Source organism: Ochotona curzoniae, unplaced genomic scaffold (assembly GCF_017591425.1).
Source record: "Ochotona curzoniae isolate NIBS_2020 unplaced genomic scaffold, NIBS_Ocur_1.0 contig_46, whole genome shotgun sequence".
Classification (NCBI taxonomy): domain Eukaryota; kingdom Metazoa; phylum Chordata; class Mammalia; order Lagomorpha; family Ochotonidae; genus Ochotona; species Ochotona curzoniae.
This window is the reverse complement of record NW_024466340.1, coordinates 2,195,505-2,219,951: the sequence shown is the minus strand read 5'-3', so window position 1 is coordinate 2,219,951 and position 24,447 is coordinate 2,195,505. Positions and strand designations below refer to the sequence as shown.

The 24,447-nt window shown below is 38.3% G+C and overlaps 1 protein-coding gene across 3 annotated transcripts in view; it reads right to left on the bottom strand.

Annotated features, from left to right (window-relative positions):
* MED13L (mediator complex subunit 13L) overlaps nt 1–24,447 on the bottom strand; it is a 210,022-nt gene that overhangs the window by 73,827 nt on the left and 111,748 nt on the right. For all 3 annotated transcript variants that reach the window (XM_040986937.1, XM_040986938.1, XM_040986939.1), the window contains exon 4: nt 20,246–20,329. In XM_040986937.1, coding sequence (XP_040842871.1) covers nt 20,246–20,329 — 84 coding nt within the window. The remainder of the gene's footprint in view (nt 1–20,245; nt 20,330–24,447) is intronic.

The window sequence follows — 24,447 nt, the reverse complement described above, 5'->3', positions numbered from 1 at the left end:
AAGGACTTCCACAGCATACTATATGTACATCCTGGTTTTAGCATGCTAGAGTGACTAAATAAATTTAAAAGAAACATGTTCGTGAACTAATAATATAAACATTTCTTAACTGTTTCATAAGTAAAATTTCTTTATTCATAATGTCTTCCTACACTTTTAGGGCCCTAATTAAGACATAATTAAGTCTGACAATCAGCTCTAAAAGCTGCTGCTAATAAATTCACAATACCACGTTTGTTTTAATTCTCTAAGTAGCAGTGAAATTAATGAGCATTAATGAGAATTAAAAATTATCTAAATTTGTTCAGAAATTATTTTATTCTATTATTTTCAGGATAAAATTATAGAGTAATAATTGAAATCATTATTAATGATTCAAGAGAAATCAATTACTAGATAAAAGTTTTTTTCTTTTGGGCCCAGTGCAATAGCATAGCGGCTAAAGTCCATACTTTGAATATGCCAGGATCCTATATGGGCGACGGTTCTAATCCCAGCAACCCTGCTTACCATCCAGCTCCCTGCTTGTGGCCTGGGAAGGCAGTCGAGGATGGCCCAAAATTTTGGGAGCCTGCACCCATGTGGGAGGCCTGGAAGAGCTCCTGGCTTCGGACTGGCTCAGCTCCCGCTGTTGTGGCTGCTTGGGGAGTGAACCATCAGATAGAAGATCTTCCTCTGTCCCTCCTCCTCTCCTTATATCTGCCTTTCCAATAAAAATAAATAAATCTTCAAAAAAATTAAAGATTTTTTCTTTCAACTGTGACCTTTATTTCTTTCCTTAAAACTTAATAAACCTCTTTGCCTTTCAAATTCAACAGATTTATTAAATCTAGAACATAGTACAGCCACTTATGTATACTTGGTGATTGAATTTATTCCAAAATTGACATATATAGCTAAAATAGTTACAGTAAAGGAAAATCATCTTTTTTCCTGCTTCAAATTCAATTGCAAAGCAAAGCTAACCCAGAAGCAGAAGTGACCAGCAGGCAACATAACATGACCTTTGAAGTAGTTAGTAGCATTATTTAACCTGAAATAGAGGCTTCTAGCAGCTAAGAACAGAGCTGCAGTAGAGCATGCACGTTTCAAGCACACAGACCACGGGTAAAGCCCCAGCACACAGACATGAGCCGCTGAAACTCCGGGAGGCAGCAACCCCCTGGCTACAGCGCAATCCTATTGCACAGGAGAGGTACAAGTAAATGACAAGGCAGTATCAGTGACCCATAAGGGGAGACCAAATCCCCAACATCTAGACCCCCAAAGTTGTAGCCAACATAGCACTAGTTTGGACTACATAAGCCACTGTTGTTGTTGAGTATAAAAAATCCGATTCCTGGCCCAGCACAGTAGCCTAGTGACTAAGTCCTCATTTTACACGTGGCAGAATCCCATATGGGCACCGGCTCATATCTGCACTGCTCCACTTCCCATCCAGCTCCCTGCCTGCGGCCTAGGAAAGCAGTAGAGGATGGCCCTTAGGACCCTACAGCCACACAGGAGACCCAGAAGCTCCTGGCTCCTGGCTTCAGATTGGCTCAGCACCGGCCCTTGCAGCCACTTCGGGAGTAAACCAGCAGATGGAAGATTTTCTTCTCTATCTCTCCCTTTCTTCGTACATCTGATTTTCCAATAAAAATAAATAAATCGTAAAAAAAAAAAAATCTGATTCCATGTACTCCTAAAATCGATTCTCAATGACCCATAAAAATGGACATCATAGGGCCTAAGTCTAATCAAGTAAAAGCTGTCTTAACTACCGCCATCTCTGAGAAAAAAAAAATCTTTTTTCTTAACCAAAACAGTTTGGAATTTTGTTGTATGCTTTATATCATTAACTGTGGCTCACTAAAATAACGTTAACACAAAACATAACCATGGGATATGTTTTCATGAAGGGGGTTAATTGGGTTAAGCTTTTCTGTTTCCTGACAGAGAAGCAAGAAGCTCTGACAATAGCCTGGGTGCGCTCTGAGGCTGAGCAGGGGGTTGCAGGCTCTCATTAGTACTCCACATCTCTACCAGAGGCGGCAGACAGGGCAGACATGAAGTGTCTTCCCCAGCACTAAGCTGCCAAGAGCACAGCCTGCTCTCCGTACAGCCCTTCCACCTGACCCTCAGGAGCAGAGACACACACCCGCGCTGGGGGACAGGGAGGTACGGAACTCCCCTGAAATGCACAACACACGGCAGACTGTTAAAATAAATATATAAATAAAGCATGTACAGACTTTTATGCACCGTGTGCTTACTATAGTAAATGAACAGCAAGAAAATAATTTGCTGTTTCGTTTTCAATCAGTGTCATATTGATATTTTTTCACCATAGAACTTAAAGACACAGCTGAAAAATCATGTTAAATATAAGCTATCATATCTCTTTAAGACAAGGTTATATATAAAACATTTAACATTACTTTGACCAGATAGGAGGTTAACTTATAAACAGTTTATAAGAATCACAGGAAAGCAGGAACACAATAGAAGTACAATCTACCGCATCTGGCAGCACATCAAAAAGCATCTCCCAACAGGCCTAATATTGCTTGGTCAGCAAAGAGGAAAAGTGAAAGGGGTCTTCTACTTTGCTGCTTCTCTGAAAAGAGAATCACATTAGGCCATTAAGTAGTCAGATACATTATTTTATTGCTTGCAAAACCCTTGGGTAATAAAGAATGAGTACAAATTGCTACAGGCAGTTTTAGAGGAAAAACAGAATGGTGCAAAACCATGACAGCTGCTCTGCTGAGGCAGAGGACAAGTGCAGTAAGGAGCTCTGCATCAGCTGCAGCTCTCCTGCCTCAGCAGAGCACCTCCTGTTTGTGCACAGGAACCAACATGCATGAATCCTGCAGAATGTGGGTGACAGTCTGCAAAAAGGAGAAAAATGACACAAGAACTGTCTTGAGTCAGGCTTGGTGACAAGGCACATTTCCATTCTCTTCTATATAAGACTGAACAGCAACTACAGTAAAAAGCATGTGCCCTATGGGAACCCAGAAGCAAAAAAAAGGAAAATTGGTATTTTTCAGTGAAAGTGATAAGGCCAGGAAAAAAATATTTCTTAAACATGACATGGTATTTGAACTAAGAAAACAACCCTCCTTTAAAATAAATAAATAAATAAATAAATAAATACGCGCACACATTTTTAAAAGATACTTTTATTCACTTGGAGTTACAGAGAAAGAAAGAGAGACAGAGATGAGAAATGGGATGAGAAATCTTCCATCTTTTGGTTCACTCCCCAAGTGCCACAATGGTGTGGGTTGGGTAAGCCAAAGCCAGGAGGCAGGAGGTAGGAGCCAGGAGCATCGACTAGGTCTCCCAGTTGGACAGCAGCAGGACAAACACTGGGACCACTTTCAATTGTTTTTTCCCAGACTACCAGCAGGGAATTGGATCAGAAGTGGAGCAAGCGACATAAAAACTGGCACCCAAATCGGATGCCAACATTGTAAATGAAAATTTTAACCACTATGTGAAAACACCAATCCTAAACAATTCACTTTCCATGCAATGAAAACTGAGTTAATAAATAAAAAAGATGAATAATTTATTTTCATAAGATCAAGAGATTAACATAGGACTCACATCTGCAACTCTGAAGAACGAAGTTTAACAAGCTGAAAGTATTATTTCCTTCTCAAGACTTACTTCTTTACTGTAACTGGATTATTGTGCTATTCTAATGTATAATCATGTGCTACATGCCTCATAATAATACTACAATCAACTGCAGATCACATACATACATACATACATAAGGTTATTTCCAGAACATGATAGAGTCTAGTGAGGCAGTGGCTATGTCTTAGTTTCAGGAAGTACACTCTGTGATGTTCACAGTATAAGATCACCTAACTACACATTTCTTAGGCCTTAAGCCATTACTGATCAACATATGACTGCACTAGGTGAGAAACTTTATTTTGCACACTTCTACATTTTAAGTCTTTCTTTCTTTAAGTACAGAAACACAGACAAACTTCCATCCACTGGTTTACTCCTCCCAAATATCCACACCAAACAGTCAGGAATGGATCAAGACAAAGCTATCTGAGTCTTCACCACTGTGTCCCAGTGTCCACATTAGTAGGAAACTGGATTAGGAAGCCTCCTTTTACAGGACATGAGCATTCCAAGTCGCATTTATCCATTTTTATTGGAAAAGCAGATCTACAGAGACTGAGAGGCAAAGATTTTCCATCTGTTGGCTCACTCTCCAGGTGGTTACAATGACCAGAGCTAAGCTAATGCAAAGCCATAAGCCAAGAACCTCTTCCAGAACTCCCCTCAAGGATGCAGGGTCCCAAGGTCCTGGCCATCTTCTGCTGCTTTTCCAGACCATAAGCAGAGAGCTGGATGGGAAGTGAAGTGACAATATGGGATTCTAGCACTGCCGGGATAGGATTAGGTAACTGAGCCATTGCATCAGGCCCCTAAGAGGCACTGCACCAAGCATCTACTTCTACATTGCTAAATGTTAAAGCACGTGACATTATGATTATAAAAAATGCAATATTTACTTTTAATTAATTACAAAATCTCATTACAAAGTCCTATAAGTTTTATTTGCAAACAAAATACCAAAAATCCAAAGTTAAAGAATTTTCAATATCTAAATTTTTATAACAAAAGAAAAACTGCAACAGGAAATTTGAAAGCTTAGAGCTACGAACAGAAGATGCAAGCAGTCACACACAGCTCTCCCTCCACAGCCAGCCAGGCTCCTGCTCAGCTTGAAATTTTATTAAGATGACTAACCCTATCATGTTTAACAAACACAAATGCAGCACAAATTAGAAATGTATAACCAGCCAAAATAAAATGAGAGATGAGTGCAAGAGCTAAAGGTCATAATAAAATGATGAGTATTTGTTAAATGAAAATTAACTGAAGGATAATGTAAGCCCTGTAACTCTGGAAACATGCTGATACACAATGAAAAATAATCGACAAGAAATGAGGAAAGGCTGTAAGGATGGAAGAACACTGCAAGGCAGGCGTCAGCATGAGCCAGGGCCGCAGTGCTCACCGGCCCAGGAAACAGTACCTGAGAACACTCCCAAAGAAAATGTACACCAGCAAATGCTAAGACAAAGCAAAAACCGAAACGAAATCTACACATCAACGTAAGAACCAAGGCTTCTACTGCAGGAGATCATCAGGTGTGAGCTTACCTACCTTCATTTTACTACAATCCACAATGTAAGACCAAAAGTGCCAAACAGGGGAGATAAAATCTGCAACAACCATTTGATTACATGTACACTTCTATGTATCTAAATTCTTCAGCTGTACCTCTATATGTCACTGAATCCACATCATTTTACTAACCACGATGAAATAATAACACACTATTAATAGTTCTATGTAAGGAACACAATTAGGGGTGCCAAGTGTGTGGGTGCAGGAGGGCAGAATGCATTTTACAGCCAATGTTGTTCTTACCTGACTAATACTAATTTGGTATATGCATGTTATAAAAACACATTTGAATTATTTAAACAGATAAAAAAAAGAGAAGGAAAGGTTATAACATTGTTGTCCCTTTGCACTTTGACAGACTGTGTTTTCCAAAACAGTCTGGAGATGCTCAAACAGAATAAAGGATATAAAAGGGCAAATGGTAGGTGGTGCGTGGCAATGCTTCCTTATCACCTCTAAAATATTACTTACACATCATATTAGCCTGATCTGTGATGAACTCGACAGGGAGAAAATCAGAAAATAAATACTTCCCATAAAATGGGAATCACAACTTATTCACAAACGATAGCACCGAAGTCACAGCAGTGAAGCATAGAAGCGTATAAGTCACAGTAACAGACTTTGCAGCATGGCTACAGTGTTTAAAACACGCTGGTCCACTCACTGACAAAATGAAGTTAGCCTTTCTCCCATAGAATAAATGGGCGCTAAAGGGAGGAGCAAATGCTCTAAAGTCAGTAAGACTCAATGACAACAAAGAAACCTTCACAGGAACTGATCCCATCTACTAAATTACTTCAGATTATCTGAGGTGTTAGATGGCAATCTTATTTATCAAAGCCACGTTTAGAGGCCACAACTATGGACAAAAATAGAAAACAAACCCTAGACAAAAAAAAAAAAAAAGCCTTTTTTTCTCTACATGTTTTGCTGAAGATAAATAGAGGAAATGAATGAATAATAAACATTCTGGCCTCTTTTTCTGACATGAGGATCACAGGGTGAAGACAATGAATCTATTCCTGGAAAGTGCCCTGTTCCTACTGTATTCAGCCTCCGATGTGCCTGACAGTCAATAATGCTAACAGAACAACAAAGCACATGGTAAAAACACAAGACCAGAGAAACCTCTAAAGGCTCATTTTAACACACTTATTTAAAACAACTACCAACTGAAATAATTTATTTATAACCTGATCTGTAAGACGTTTTTGCTGATTGCCATCAAACACAGTCATCAAACTCCTTGTATTTGGTTTAGGATTTCCAAAATAATCAACTAAATTTAGGATGCCAGGTGGCAAAAACACTGACAAAACGCCTCTTCCTGCACCAGCACCAGCACCAGCCTATAGATGTGGTTTCTGACCCCTGCTGCCTTGGTTTATTGCTCTAGCATTTTCAACAGATATTCTCAGAATACAAAATCAGAATGCTTATCTACTAGGAATGAACTTCCATGTGTGCTGTAGAGAATGCCAGTGTCTGTATTCTCCTTGAAAGTGTTAAACTCTGACTTGAAAGAGTACCTGCATATTAGTGTGCTACACAATCATGGCCATTACAACTGTCATTAGCTTTGATGTGGTCATGGTGATCCATATTGAAACAAACCATGTTTCAGGGGCCTACCTTCCACTGATGTGAGATGTTGTACAAAATACTGAGCACTGTGTTCAACACATTAGTTGTCAGCTGAGAATCTGCTAAAGCAGTGAGGATGAGGGGTACTTACTGGCCAAGAATATATATGAATCCATTCTAACAACCTAGAGCTACAGACTTCATTGAATCAGGGTATTACAGATAACTTCGTTCAACAACATCATTTGCCAGACAGAGAAACTAATGTTTGGGCCATGCGCAATAGTTTGATGGCTAAATTCTTACCTTGCATCCGCTAGGATCCCATATGGGTGCCGGCTCATATCCCAGCAGCTCCACTTCCTATCCAGCTCCCTGCTTGTAGCCTGGGAAAGCAGTAGAGTACAGCCCACAGCCTTGGGACCCTGCATCCACATGGGAAACCCGAAAGAAGTTCCTGGCTCCTACCTTTGGATTGGCTCAGCTCTGGCTATTGTGTCCACTTAGGGAGTAAATCAGTGCACAGAAGATCTTTCTCTGTTTCTCCTTCTCTGTAAATCTGCCCATTCATTAAAAAATAAATATAAATCTTTAAAAAAATTGATGTTTAAGGAGCAATTAGCAGAGTGGTTATGGCTGAGACACAACCATAGGGGGCAATTAGGGTGTAAATCAGATATGGAGAACCAGGTATCCACTGTAAAACAATTTCTGCCTTTTAAATCAGTCAGTGGAAATTCATGCTAAAAAAGACTATTTGAACAGAAGCTTTATTATCATCAGTAAATTATATTACATTAATATAAGCATCACATGCATCTGAAATTCCTAATCAATACTAGCATATTTAGGGCATCAAAAATGTGACTACAAATATAAATCAATATTTGAGCAATTATTTCTGCCGAGCCACTGAAAATTACCCAGCCACTGAAAATTAGGGGTTTCAGAGGGGAAATCTCAATGTCTATTGAACTGTGTCATAAAATAAAAAGTTAAAGCAAAAAGTTAGGGTTTCCCCATTTATTAGTTACATCTTTGAAGCTATTACCATAATTTGTCAAAAGTGATATTACTAGCTAAAAGAATGACATCCTTTTATACTTCTCACTTGTGGTGGTGTTTATAGTAAAGGAAGAATGCAATTCTTATCATTTGTTTACATGTTAACAATGTGGGAGTAGGAGTAACCTATAACCTTGGATTTCATCATCTTTATGTTTATTCCTTTAATATATATCAATATACACTTTGCCTTTGTTTTCCTCCACACTTCTACACGAGACAGGTAAACATTTTTTCTTGTAAAGTCTCTTATAGAAACTGTTAAAACCTGCATCTTGTCTCCTAAGCACTGGTGTTTTTGATCCATCAAACTCTTAGACAGAGGAAAAGAATCCTCTTGAAACATTTGCTTTTAGCACTGTCAGGATATCCATGATATGTCTGCTGCCCTTCTCTTTTTGGTAATGCTGATTTTCAAGTTCTTTAAAAAACTTAATGAAAGCACCAAAATGCAGATAAATCATTTTTTCTTCAATGCTTTCTTAAGTGTCTTAAAAGTACAGCCAAGAGAAGTATGCTCTGATGGCTGTGTTATTAAAGATGTTGTAGTCCACATTTAACATTAGAGCACATATTCTGAATTATGCATTTTAAGTATTTTTCCTATTAACATAGACTTTCCCTAGAACATTTATTACCATGGTTCCTTTTCCAATCATGTTATTTTATCTTGAAACAGGTATATGTTACATTCACATATGGCTGACTGCATCCCAAACTGTGTATTTTATTCACCCAATGTTTGTAGTTAGTTAGCCAGTTTTACATGACACAAATTTTAGAAAACTCACTTTTTAATTTATTATAAACAGGTAAGGCAATCCCAAATATGGCATTTTGACCCATCAGAATGATGTCGAATGATTTTTCCACACATATTTGACTGTACCTATGTCAATTTTTGATGTAGAAGTAGCATTCTCACTTGACATGCTGCATTAAGGTATAGAATAGATATTATTACAATCAGGGAAGGTGTCCAAATGCAGAAGCTATTATAAAACAGGACACTATAATCGCAGCACACATTTTTTAACGTGGAATTTAAAACCCAGGTCTACATTACTGGCTGTGTGGCCTTAAGCAACCTGCATACTCTGTCTAAGCTTTATTTATTATTAACATCTGCAAACTGGGAATGCTATCACCTACTTCTCAAGGTTATTACGAGGATTAGATGAGATGTGTGATTAATTAGTCACTTCTCTAGGCACCTTAAAAACATCAACTCATTTCAATCCCATAATAACCCAAGGAAGCAGAGACAACTGTTGACACACTTTTATAGCTACACTAAAACTGAGAAAGGTTAAATAACTTTTACTTCCACCAAATCACAAGTCTACTAAACAAACAGATTGGGATTTGAACTTGGGCATCTGTCATTAATGTGTATCTACTCATGTCCTAAGCGCTTCTAATTTTTCAAACTAATAAAAACAAGGTTTAAAAAGATTCTCTTAGTGTCTGTCTCTCCTTCCAAGAGACACCTCACTTGGGAGGTGCCTTCCATTCTTTTCACATTCACTTGTTCACTTTGTGAATAAAACTCCTGTGTCCAACTGGGCCAGGCTGCAGCACATGCTAAACCTGGGCTGGGCGTAGGTCTGGTGGGAGTTCTTGGGGTTGTCTAGACTAGACTGCAGCACCCATAGATGTGCCTGTGGTGGGCAGGGCTGGGCTAGGCTCCAACACCTGTTGGTTTGCAGGAGAAATGGGGCTGGGCAGAGAACTAACAAAGGCAGCTGCATCCACTGTTGTCCGTGTTGACTGGTGCAGGATGACAGACTGAACCTGCACCAGCACTGGCTGGCACAAACAAGTCAAGTCTGAGGTCACCACAGACAATTTTCCAATTAGATGGCAGGACTCAAATCCCAATGTCAGGGAAAATCATAACATATGTAGTCTGAACTTGGAGTGCATGTTTTGAGACTGGGCCTTCTCAGCTGATGCCTGTGCAGTGGACACCATGCCCAGATATACACAGGGGACATAACAGCTAGATCATCAATGCCAGCAGAGGACTTTGAGTATGTTCTCAGAGGATGGAAAGCAGAACAGATTAGACAACTCTCTGGGCCAAACTTTGCAACATGATCCTGGTCCTGTGTTTGCAAGTACGTTGGACCTGGTCAGCCAACAGACCTTGGAAAGATTTTGTCAACCCTGATGCGATGATGCTAATGATATCCCAGAACCATCAAAGCCACTCAGGAAACATGCTCAGAAAACATCCCCACTTCTGGGCCTCCTGGGTGTCATCAAATGACTGTCTCTCATCCCCAGGTGCTGATGTAGTTTGATAGCAAGGAGTGGCCCCCATCTCTTCCCCCGCTGAGGACACAAAAGAAAAAAAGAAAAAAACTGAATCATTTGTTCTACCCACCTTCCGCCATGCTTCTCCACCTAATCAGAGACCCCAAGTTCCTGTACCTTTCTCGATTATGTAAACAATATAAAAAATAAAATAAAAGAACAGAAGGAGGGGGGAACGATGATTCTCTGTCCAAAAAACAAAAAACAAAACAAAACAAAATCTTTTTGGGCCAGTCCTGTGGCATAGCAGCATAGACCGTTGCCTGACACCAGTATCCCACAGAAGTTCTGAATTAAAACTTTGACTGCTTCACCTCTGATCCAACTCACAGCTAATGCGGCTTGGAAGGCAACAGAAGATGGTTCATGAACTTGGACCCCTGCCACCCATGAGGGAGACCAGACAATATTCTAGGATCCTGGTTTCAATTTGACCCAGTCATTTGAGCAGTGAACTAACTATAAGATCAACACCTCCACCCACCCCAACACTGCCTTTCAAATAGATAAACTTATTTTAAAAATAGAATGATTCTCTCAAATATCCTCCATCATCTGGGATGTGTAACTCTAATCAGTGAGTTCAAATCACCTGGGATCAGTAACAGTGCTTTGCTACTGATGTAATTCAGTGATCAGATCAGCTTGGAAACTGTTCTTTATACCTCCACCAATTTTGCTTCCATAAGTTTCCAGCTTGCATATCTTACTTGATTTTATGTTAATCAAGCTAGTACAGATCTTTATTTTATGTTTAAATAGTTTGCTAAGGAAGTGTTCTGATCTACTAAAGAGCAAGCAAGCTTGTCATTCTGCAGATACTCCTGTTAAGGACCTGTTACGCACTCTTTCCAACTACAGTGTTAAACCCTAAGGAATATTTTCATTACATTACATGAATACTAATATACAAAATAAGAATTTCTTAAATGAGTGTCATAAAACCTTGCAGTTGTCACAAGCTTCACATGCACCTTGTGCCATGGTTTTGTGCAATAATTTGTATTTCATGTCAAGGTGAAAGGCAGAGCCACACCCAATCCTGACCAGTTGGAAAACACTCTGTTGAAGGATCATGCTTTGCTGCCCTCAAACTATACCACCACCAGCACCTTTCTGTTCCCAGTCCGAAGCCCTCTGCTCACCATACACACATTGACATGACAGGGACCACACCTTTAGATTTACAGGTTAGTAATGATCTGGTATGAAATGAGTGGGACTGCATTTTTGTTTGCATTGGATATTAGATAATCACGCCAGCATGTGCAAAACACCATAGTTCATAAACTTATGCCTGTTTGGGAAATGTAATCACTGTATAAAGACACACAGTGTGATTCTCGGATTTCCCAGTGACAGAGTAAAGCTAAAATCACTGACCTTTACTGTGGCAACAGTCATTAACTCCCTTGTATTTTTAAATAAAATATGGTCAAAAATGAGTTTAAATATTCAAGTACATGCTATGTACTGGGTATTAGTTCATGGAATGGACGTCTTGGTAAATCCATAAAAAATGACTGTTTAATAAAAATACATAGTTCACTTCAGCGCCTACAAAATGAGCAGTAGCATGGATTAGTGGGAAGAACAAAAACCTAACCACCGGAATAACTAGGCTAGGGAAAAGACACAACGTCAGACTCTTCTGACAGAATATAGGAGACCATACAGCAAGTATCTGTACTGAGTAGTACAAGGGGGAATGGCAGACCACGAGCAGGACTTTGGTTTATCAACAGTCTTCCAAACTGCCAAACTTTCCCCTCATACCTTACACTCTGCCAAAGGGCCTAAAAATTTCCCAAGTATGTATTACTTTCATATTTTAAAAACAAACAAAAAACACACAAGGACTTAAATCACAGTGGGTAAAGGAACATAGCAGAAAGCACAATGAATTAGTAAGGAGAGAAAAGATTTCTCCTGTGGTTGCATCTGTCAATATGACCACAGCATCCCAGCTTTCTGATGAAGAACGAGAGCTCGCTGTATCCCCGTCCCATTGGAGAGCTAACACTGGAAGAACCGGTCTTCACGCACTATTCTCTTATTCTGCACATTCATCAAACACCGAAAGAACAGCAGAGCCACACAAATGTGAGACAGAATGCAAATTAATTTCCACGCAATGAAAATAACTAACAGGCAAAGGAGAAATCTATACAATTTTGGAAACATTTAATTCACTGAAAAAATTGGGGAGAGATAAAAGAACCTCATTGAAAACCCAAAATCTATTGTTGAGAAAGGTAGATAAACACAGAAATATTTCATTAGAATGCTTTCCAAAACATATCAGTAAGGTGATTAAGCTCTTAAAATCTTATGCCTCACATAAATTACACACTTCTGGGGCTAGTTCACTGCCTTCTGTTTTCTGATTGATGAGTCACGCTTTCTCTAAATGTTAATTCAATTGCGCCCCACCTAATGAGGGACTTGAATGCATGAAATTATGCATTACAGTTCATCATCCATCCCATGTCTGAATAAAGCAAGGTGTGTCTCTGCGCTTCCTCGCATCCTTACAAAACTGGTAATAGTCATGTGGTTATCAAAGCAGCTTGCTCCCATTTTTACTGTTCATTTGTATTTATCATCCTCCATTCTCTCTCCAATTCACATACCTTAAAATATTACACATTAAAGCTTAATATTAAAGCATTTAAAATATGCCTTGGTTTTTTGAGTTTTAAAAGAACACTCTTCTTCTGACACCTTGTTTCATGGGTCAAATACAAAAGGAGGGAAAAATTAGTCCTAACTCATAATGTTAACTGTGCCAAATGTTACCAACAAATGCATTTGTCCTCCACAACAAGTTGCATAATCTACTTTTCGGCATCAGTTACCAAAATTTAGGCATATTTTCAAGACAAAGACAGAAAACCTTACTCTGTACCCTGTTTTCTGTTCCTGTGACCCAATGACTCAAACTGACTGGAGACAACCGACTATGTTACAGATTTCTAGGTTGACAGCTTTAGAGGAAGACAGGGACCATGTGACTGCCATGCCACCAGGGACCTTGGACAGAGCAGCCCTTCAGGGCAAGTGCGGAGACCACTGCCTATTAATTGACAGAATGTGCCAGGAAGGGAACCTTTTTCTTCCTACGAAATATGCATTTAAATATCCTGCTTGGGGCTGCTTTGTGCAAACAAGGTTCACAAAAGGAAAGCATGATTAACAATCTCCTTCAAAACCTGGAAGGCTGAGGTCCCTTTGGTCTCTTTGTATCTGGTCTCTAGGACAAATTTCACAGGGCTGGCAGTTAGATGTTCCAGCCCAGGAGCTGGAAAAATGAGACTCTAGTTAGTTTTTCTCTTTGCTTCTCTGATTATTTCACACTTTAGATTTTATGTTTTTCTTTCCCACTTTAGGGGGAAGGCAGTATTTATTATTGTGTGCTAAGAAATACATGAGTCTTTGAATCAGACTGTTCTAGCTGCCTCTCGATACAAGTGTGACAATGGACTAGTTACTTGTATTTCTGTATCTCTATTGTTTTAACTAAGATTAAGAATGCCAGCTATCCATCAGGACTACTGAAGTGGGTACAGAGACACAAAGTGTTGACAACCAACTTGTACCACATTCTGTTCTTTTAAATGTACTCTGTAGCTTTAGCACCATCTAGATTCATGTAATATGATTAAACAGAACCCCATTTCCTCTGCCATGAAACCCCCAAAATAATACAAACTTCAAGTATGCATTAGAGACTGAGAATAACTTCTGTAAAGTACTTAGACAGTATTTCAACAAAGGTTAGCCCTAGCTTACAAGTATTAGCTCCCTTTCCTTCCAACTTCAAGTGGAGTTGCAGAATATCTCTAATTCACAGCTTTTGATCCTACCATCTTAATCTACTTTTCAGGACACATTCAAACTTGCACTTGAGGGTCTTTCCAATGAATAAAACAGAGCAAAACAATTTCAGCATAAAATTTAGATAAATGACATTATCATGTATCGTTTTCACTTTCATTTTCTTCATGTATATAATGGAATTTTCCATGATGACATCACAATATCGCAATATACTGTAACACAGAGCTGTCTTCCTTTAAGGAGATCTGCAACACTGCCACTCTCAGTTTTTAAGTTGTTTCAGATTTGTCGTTCTTTTTGCTTAAGGTTATCTTTACATAAGGCAGAATTGGGTCTGAAATAATAAATATTTTAACTTTTCTCAGTCTTAATTTTTATACTACATATTAAAATTTATGTAAACCCACAAAATAATATGTCCCACATACACCAAAGCTCCCTAAGGTTCTCATTAACAAATAAAGGTATTCTGAGACCAAAACAGTTAGCAAGTAATATTCTCTATGTGAGTGCATACACCGGGATAAAGAACTGGCAACAGAGCAGCAGGGAGACAGGGGCTGAGCTCTACATACTTGCTAGGATTTGAATAACCAGAGTAGAGATGATGCTATCACAAGCACTTACACTACCAACATGTAGCAAGCACGTTAAGAAAGACTAAGGATCCAATTTAAAGCTCAACATACTTGTTAAGAAATTTTATCTAAAACTCTGAAATAAGGCTAAAGGAAAACGGCTTACCCTTTCAATATCACACAGGGAGGAAGGTACAATAGATTCTTCTCTGCTACCTTAGTTGCCAAACTATTCATCAAAGCACCAAAGAACACTGTAGAAAATTCACATGGGAATTTGGTGAAAATAAAACTACATCTGTCAAGGAGCGTGCAAATCACTAGCTCACTGGAGTTCAATGTCAACATCAAATTACACTGCACTCCCTTAGGTAAAATCAAATTTTGTAAAACTGGTTTTCCAGTGATGGCTAGCAGACATAGCAAAATCCATGTAGGTAGAAAATGACAATAGTGATATTCGATATGAATAGTTTCTGACTGTGCAAGCACTCAATGAACATGTATAAAGGAAATGTGTAGTTATTTAAGAATGAATTTTTTTTATAATTCCAAACATTACAACATGTGTATTATTTGCCTCAAACATCTGCAATAATAGAAGTAATTAAACTTGAGTACTTAAAAAATGGTGTTGTTGAATACTTCTGTTGGCTGAAAAGTACCCTGGGAAAAAATGACAGGACACTAAGGACATCATGAACCAATAATGTTGGGAACATCTGACTTACAGAAATGTGTTTAGTACAAGTTACACTTACCAATCATGACAAATTTCAGATTCAATAAAATTAATCTATTTGCTTGCAGATTTATATATATTTTTGTCCAGTCATAAAAACATTCATTAGCTTCCTACCTACTCAGCAATTTTATCCCAATAATGTAAGTTTTCAATAAAGACCTAGCTACCAAAATGTGTAAAAATCTTAGCTGATTCTACAATCAACTGCTCTCTCCCCAATTAATGAGTTACTAGAATTTTTGGCATTTTTCATTATCTTTACATTTAAATTCTGATTTTACCTTTTAGGAAAGTATACATTGAAGTATTAAATTTGTCTTTTTCCAGTTTATCTACAAATTGCTTGTATTTTTAGAAGCCAAGATTTGAGTGGTCTTTTGACACTCAGAAGCCACCCCTGGAGACACAGCTTACTTCTTGGAATGCCTGGCCTCGAGTCCTGGCTCTGCTCCTGATTTCAACTTCCTGCTAGTGCATAGCCTGTGAAGTAGTACACAAAGTTGGTTCAAGTATCTGGGTCCACTGAGGAGACCACATTAAGTTCTAGACTTTGATCTGGCCCAGCACTGGCTATTGTAGGCATTTAAGGAGTGAACCAGTTGCTGGGAAATCTCTGTCATTCTTCTGCCCACGTATAAATGGATAAGACTAACACAGTGGCTCTCGATGAGGAGCTGTCTCACCTCCTAAGGGACACCTGACAACATCTGGAGACACACTGGATTGCCACAACAAGAAAGGAAAGCGCTGCTAGCATCTGGCCAGTAAGGACCGGGAAGCTGGCTGAGCATTTCACAAAGCAGCGGAGATCACTATACAACAACTATCCAACACCTCCACGTCTCTATAGATCTGCCTGAGTGGGAAATGCGTAGCCTTTACAATTTCCACACAATCAAATACTCTGAAAGCTCAGAGATTTTAGAAATAATAAATGCTGAAACTAACATCCAGCGGGACTGCATGAGTCCCACAGGTCAAATAGTTAATGGAAGATCATCTGTATTTCGGGACTGATGGTGTAGTGAACAAAGAGGTCTTTGTTTCCAGCTTAGTTTCAGTTCTCTAGCAGGAATAATAAAAGGAATCCCAACAAAAGCATTCCCTCAACCTCTCTAACAGAGTAAAAACCCAAGGATAGCCCCACTGCATGCAAGGTATTTCAAATCCTTCCTGAAAACTAAGCAGCATATATTCAAAAAATTGTACTTTAAAATATATTTTTTAAATCCATGACTCATAAGCTCAAATAATTTCAGACTTAAATGGGGAAATATTCATATGAACAGTCAAAACAAAATAAACGTAAAGAGTGTGTGTGTTACTGGCACACTGAAACAGTAATTAAAACATTTGCAACACGTGAGGCTGTTCGGAACATTGATCAAAAGTTAAGATACTTTTAATCACAAGAAAGTGGTGGCAAACTAATTCAGAAAATGGACTATCAACTTGGCGGTTGTCTTAACTTGTTTTCTAAAGCTGTGTCTGATGACAGAAAAAAATGTCATATGTATAAACTGTTATTGGTGACAATTATGTCATTAAAAATCTCATTCAAAGTGGAGATTTCAAATATACAGTAACACAATATATTCCAAAACTAAGGCAAATTGGAATTCAAGTATGTTTCCAGTAGACAGAACCCTAAGATCAGAATAATTTCTTTTAAAAGTAAAACTAATTTGTCATTTGTTTTTTATACATGAGAATTCTGGATGAAATGGCTTTTCTAAGTTTCACACAGACTTTATTCATAATCAAAATCTTCAAATAAAAGAACTTTCACAATAGTAGCTTTTGTGCCTAAAATTTATTTAGCACTGGGCAGCAAATTTTCCTCCCCACTCGTCACCAAGACACATACAAAAAGCTCAATTAAACTTAAGAAAAATTAATTTGACTCATTTTACTTTATAACAAACAAATTTATTTATATGTACTGCCACTTAATTATAACAGTAACAATCCAAGGTAACAGCAGAAAACCAGGAAAGTCACATTTAAAGACACTAAACAGCCAATCCCAGATGAATTTGCAAATAGAGGAAAAGGGTATCTACTGCCTCGCTCCTCAAGCCCAGCCCCTGTCCACAGCATCATCGTACCCACCCAGAAGAGCAGGCACCCAACCAAAGGCTCTTTCCCACTCAGTGGATGAAAAGAAAAAGTTTTTAAACTAGCCGAGTTTCATTACAGCAACTGCCAACTTAAAATAATCACCTCTGCCTACAATTCTTCCATTAACAATCTCTTCCAAAATCCAACACAAGACAAAGCTTCATATCCATTCATGAATATGAAGTCTTACAAATAATCCAATTATACTATTCAGATTTGCAGTCCCAAAATTTTATCAAAAAGTGTATTTGTTTTGCTAAAGTTATAAAGCTTTTCAATGCTATACAACTGCTGTAAAACTCATCACCATATGTGACTCTTCAACATTATTCTTACTATGAATATACGTGTACTAATTGCTACTGCTCCAGTTTTATTTCATTTCTACATTTCCTCTTTATCCCCTGGTGGCTGTCAAATCATCACACAACACCTAGAGCTGATGATCAAAAGGATTCTGGCTGGCTCTGTGAATTCCATAGGGACCTGCTGTGAGAGCCCACACCAAGCATGAGAAGGCACAGTAAGAAGACAAAATCATTGTGCCAAAGCACAATGATTATAAACAAGGAAGCCAAAATTCTAACCACTTAGAAAACCCAAGTCCACTATATATTTAAAGCTAAATATAAAATCAGGAAATAAAACTCCAAGGACATGTTCATTATAAATCAGGATAAATCAGCTAAAGTTGTCAAACCTTCAAAGTTGAGAGCCACCATTGCAGCGTAACAGGATAAGCTGCAGCCTGCAACACAGGTATCACACATGGGAAGCTGGTTAAAGTCCCAGCTGCTTCACTACCAATCCAGCTCCCTGCTAACATGCCTGATAAAGTAGCAGAGGATGGGCCAAAGCCTTGAACCGTCACACCCACAAGGGAGACCCAGAAAGGGCTCCTGGGTCCTGCATTGTCCAGCCCTGGCCATTGGGGCCATTTGTGAACCAATGGATGGAAGATCTCTAGCTCGTGTTTCATCCCCACCCCCACCCCTGCTCGTTCTCTAATTGTGCCTTTCAAATAAATAAAATAAATCAGGAGGAAAAAAAAACGGGGGGGTGGGGGGAAGGTCACAGGTGTTGGCCCAATCCTATTCACAGCATCCCCAAACCACAGTATGCTCAAACCCCTCATATAAAATCATGCTGATTTTGCATGTGATTTCTTATCCCCTTGTGTGTTTTAAATAATCTCCTGATTACTTATAACTCCTAACACACTTATTTTCTCCTCAATCATGGTGAGTTACCTGACTCCCTCACTATGTCTTCTCAAAAAACCGTCAGAACCAAGAGATTCTTGGCCAAAAAGCAAAAAAACACTTTTGCCTCATTCACCAAAGCATTCAGATAAAAACTGCAAAATAAAGCCACAAGAATATACTGAAGAAGAACCAAGCTGGGTCTACAAGGAATTGTACCTGAGATAGTACACATATGTATGCTGAACGAAAAGTCATACCTAAGCATATTAGGCTAAAGATACAACAGTCTCAACAGCTGGACATGTGTGAGAGTAAGCCTGATAGCTGGCTTAATAATAAACACATGAAATGTTCTGAACAAAACAAAAACCTAATACAATGTAAATGCTACTATGCTATATTATTTAGGGAATAACAAGAAAAAAACAGTTTGTGTAATAAACACAGTTTTGAGCATCTTCAATCCACTGTGCCGGAATCCAAGCATGTGGAAGCCACGCACACATGGGCTGACTGCATATAAAAGAAAAACCCAAAATCCTACTCCACCAATCAAATTCTCCATAAATGGAACCACACTTTTCACATCACACACAGATATCTATGTACTATATTTTATAAATTCTAAAAGATTTTAAATGTATTAAAACAAAAATATTTCAAAGTTCACAATGCTTTGGCAAAGAAAACTGCCAATGGCTAACTTACCCAGTGGGGGGAATGGGTAGGCAGGGTAGTATTTGTTAATGAAAAGATTCAAAAACCACTCCATTAAAGCTTTCAGACAAAAATCTGGGATCAAAGATTATCAAAGTTAAATCTCTGATAGGAACTAACAAAGTTTAGAGTATAAAAGCTCAAAAGTGGGTAATTCTATAAAGGAAGAAAAGGCCTAACCTTAAAGACTGCTCTATAAGCTTTCAGCAGTTGTAATCTATGGCTAATCACAAGCAGGATCAAAATATTGTACTATGCTCTGTGAAATACAATGATCATCATCCACTTAGGATCCCAACTAAGCCTGATGCTACACTGAAAGTTACGCGAGATAATCATTTTGCTTCTGGTTTGACTTTTCCAAAATTCCTTGGTTGTTTTGTATCAAGGACTGCTTTTATATCCACATGTACATATCATGGCTCAAAAGTTTAGGTTTAGAGAAGCAATTCAAAGTCATGATATTTTCCATAGCCAAGGGCATGTTAACATACTTCAAGTAACATCAATCAATTCAACACATATTATCACTATTTTAATTCACTATAGGAAACAAAAACAAAGATAAAGAGCAAAAATAATTAAAGTTACCAAACAAGGTATCTCAGTTGCAAATAGCGAGGTGATAAAAGACATAAATGATTAGATGCAAATATATTAACAATCATCTTCCTAGTCCAATTTTTAATATTAAACAAAATAATACAATGTTCTAGAACACCACAATCCAGGAATCTACTGCTGTATACCTAAAACTGTCAATATTATGATATAATGAACAAGCAGTGCTCCAACTGTTCTCCAAAGAGAGCTGTGGTCAGCCACAGAAGACCAGGAGCCTTCCCAGCACTCACCTTTTGTTAACTGGCTTCTCATCCTTTTCATAAGGTCGGACAAACCACTTCCCAATCCTAACGAAGTTCTTATCCATTAGGCACCTACAAAGATCATAGCAAGAATTATTTTATACAGTTACAAAAAGAAAGTCACAAGTCACAGAAAATAAAAGCATCATCAATTAACATGTGAAATGTTTTCATATTACTTAAAATATTTATATTGTACTTATTGAAACAATATCTGGCTTTGGGGATAGATTTTTTACATGCATGTCAAAAAAATTTTAAGTAAAATATAGAGAAATATCCCTAAGACTTTTTACATTTTAAAACTGCTTCAAATGAAATTTTATTACTACATGACTTGAATTCACATGCCATCAATAAACTAGGTAGTCATTAAAAGTATCCTAGAGACAGTCTTCCAAAGAATCCCAATTTGAAATTCTTAATGTATTAATGCTCTATTTTATTTTTCTGCCTTGGCCCATGATATGCAATCTCTTAGCAAAAGTCTCAGTGGAAAACAAATAAGTTGCATCTATGTAAATGTTTTCCTCAATAACATTTATGTGCAGCTTCTTTGCTCAAGCGTAAAATGTGTTTAAGTGTACAATGTGTTCAATATCAAATCAAAGGGTACTTTTTTTGAAGACACCATACGTGGCCACTGACAACTCTCCACAAGGTCAATTAGTTCCTAAATGGCAGTAACTTCTACTGGCTGAATGGGATTCCTCTTGCAAAGCAAATTTGGAACTTATATCATGAAAACGAAATTAAATTCAATTGGTTTTCCCTCAAAAAGAAAGTGAGTAAAAATAATTTTTAAGTGGGTGCTTACTCCCACTTACTCCACTTCTGCTCCACCTCCCTGCTAACACTCCCGGGAAAGCAAAAGAAGATGGACCAAATGCTTGGGTCCCTAGGCAGATGCAGAAGAAGCTACTGGCTCTTGGCTTTGGCTGGCTTAGGCCCAGCTGTTACAGCCATTTGAGGAGTGAACCAACAAGATTCTCTCCTCTTTCTCTCTGTGTAACTCTAGCAAATAAATTAAAAGTTTTTCATTGTTAAAATCACATGAATAAAGAGGACAACATGTAAAAGTTCATGTCAAAACCCTTATCTTTCTTGGTAATTCTATTTATTGATTTTACTGTAGGGGAAAAAAAATTGGATGGATCTAAATTATGGGGAAACAATTTCAGTCTTCCCTCCCTCCAAAAAAAAGGTGAAAGGCAAAAGCTAACAATACTCTTGGAGCTGGGAGTCTGACTCAGTCTCCATTTATCTCTTTAAGTTCCCACTACAGATCATATTTCTTGTCATCAATGGCAACAAAAGGTTATTATCATTAGCACACACAAACTGTGAAAATTATCCTTCAAACTAAAACCATCTGCTTCCAAATGAGAGTCATAAAAGGTGTGATAAATTGCTAATCAGCTTCTATGAGATCGATGACTTTCTACATACTGAAAGGAAAATGTGAACATAGAATTACACTGGATAAAGTAGTATTTTGACTTGACTACTAAGCACTGCGGTGGGAGACGATGGGAATTGAGTGGATACTCCCACAGTTTCTCTATGGTTAGACAGTACAGATAGGTATGTGTTTTCAGTCAATACTGTCCATTCTGGCTCCTAAGAAAGCAGATGCCCTAAGGTCTGCTGGATTAATTTCCTACCTCCTACCTCCGTTAGCGGACAGAATATAGTGGCATGCCTATCTCTCACTCCATGCTCCAGTTACAACACGACACCAAAGAATGCTTGATGCTGCAAAAGCATATAGCCATTTCTTCAGCATGAGTCTTACCTACCAACATGTTCTAATGTTATCATCCTGAAATCAACATATCCATCTCAGATATCACTCATATGCCCTTTGATAACAAAATCATAACGCATTAGTACCTAGAATGTGGGGCTGGTGTTGTGGCATAGCAGTAAAGCTGGTGTCTGAAATGCCCAGATACCATTTAGATGCTGTCTGTGACCCAGCAGTTCCACTCAAATTCAGGTCCCTACTACTGGGTGAGAAAAGGAGAAGATGGCCCACATAGTTGGGCCCATTACCCAAAGGAAAGACCCAGATGAAACTCCAGGATCCTGACTTCACTTGCACCCAGGCTTTGCTGTTGTGGCCATATGAGGAGTGAACAAGCGGATGAAAAATACTTCTCAGTAACCCTGCCTTTCAAATTGATAAATCTTAACAAAACAAACAAACAAACATAAGAATTTACAAGTACCATGTCATTGTTACTATAGTTTCAATTTTCTCTATATTAATGTTCACTATATTCTTCCAAAGAAGAGTTAGTATTCTCGGCAAACTGAAGAGCTCTGGGCCAAAGACAATTTGTAGCAGTATTGGCAGCTACAGTAGATGAATATATCACCCATGAGGAAAACTGAACCAGTGGACTACTCTTGAAGAGCCATTATGTCCTCTAAAACATTTAAGTTTTTCTGGACCCGAAGTGGTAGCTTGGTAACTTATGTCCTTGCCTTGCATGTACCTTACACGTACCATATGGGCACCTATTCAAATCCAGGCTGCTCCACTTCCCACCCAGCTCCCTGCTTGTGACTTGGGAAAGCAGTAGAGCATGGCCTAAGGCCTTGGGACCCTGCACAACGTGGGGAGACCTGGAGCAGATTCCTAATTCCTGACCTTGGATTGTTTCAGCTCCGGCCATTGCAGCCACTTGGGGAATGACCTTCTATACTGCCTTCTCTCTGTATATCTGATTTTTCAATAAAATATTAATAAATTTTTTTAAAAACTGTTTTATCCATAAAGTAGTATCCATTACTGTAGACATAACAGACCAGATAGCTTCCAAACAACCACATACTGTTTACTGTGACCAAAGCAATGACCTATATCTTAGAGGAGAAGAGTAAGTTCTCATCAAAATTTACTTAAGAGTTTTACTATAAAACCAAAAATTTATACTATCACACACAATGCCAGTTTGTTAGCATTGTGCCAATTTTTTTTTAATTCTCTAAAGCCACAAATGCAAAATTTTCCAGAGTCCCAAATTGGTAGAAATCACTGAAGCAATAATAAAATCCATGAGATTTTTAACTGAATTTTCTGGCTTTTGCCAAACCTTTCAACCTGGGGCTGGCATAGAACAGAGGATTAAACCACTGTGTGTAACACTAACATTTCATAATAGAGTACAGATTCAAGTCCCCATCTGCTTCCAATCCAGCATCCCACAAATGAGTCCGGAAATGCAACAGATAATGACCTAGGTACCTGAATCTTTGGGAACCACGTGGATGACTTTAACAGACTTTTGTGATCCTTGCTTAGGTTTGGTCCAGCCCTCACTATTCATCCACTGGGTGATCAAAGTGGCATACCACCACCCTGCAGGTGTACATGTAAACTTCTTTCTCATTGTAACACTCCCTTTCAACTAAATAAATCTTAAAACAGAATACTGCTGGATCTAAAGTTTTTCTTTCTTTTCACAGTTACATGAAAAGCATACATTATCTTGTAAAAACTTACACCAACCACAATAACACTGAAGGTAACTGGCCATGACATCTATAATACTAAAAATACCCATTGAATAATCTGTTCACAGCCAAAGTAGGTTTCCAACAATGAGGAGTCATATTCCCTAAATATAAAATACAAACGGAAACCTTTGAGAGGTTGCTACTAAATAACAATTTCACTAACTTCAAAAGATTACTGAGGAACAATCTAAATAGGGAATTATTAGGAAGTGGGATAAAGAACAATGAAAGAGTCAATTCACAGAGATTCTATCTGTATAAGCAAAAACTAAATTAATGGTATTTTATTATTCTGGGCATATTGCCAAAAAGAGATAATTGAATATTAAGAAAATAGAAAGCACACTTGCTTTCTCAAATGAGAGAAAAATAGGTGTTACTACATGATCTAAATTGTAAAATCTGAATAGCTAAACACTCTTCAGACCAGAATTAATTAATTAACTGAAACCCAGAGATGCAGAGACAAGGCAAAGAGTCAGAGAGAAAGAGATCTTGTACCTGCTGATTCACTCCCCAAATGGCCTTAATAACCAGGGGTGGACTGGGCAAACCCAACACCAGAAGCTTTACCTGGGTCTCCCAGGTGGGTGCAGGAGACCAAGCACTAGCACCATCTTCCACTGCTTGCCCAGGCACATTAGCAGCTCAGACTGGAACCAGTG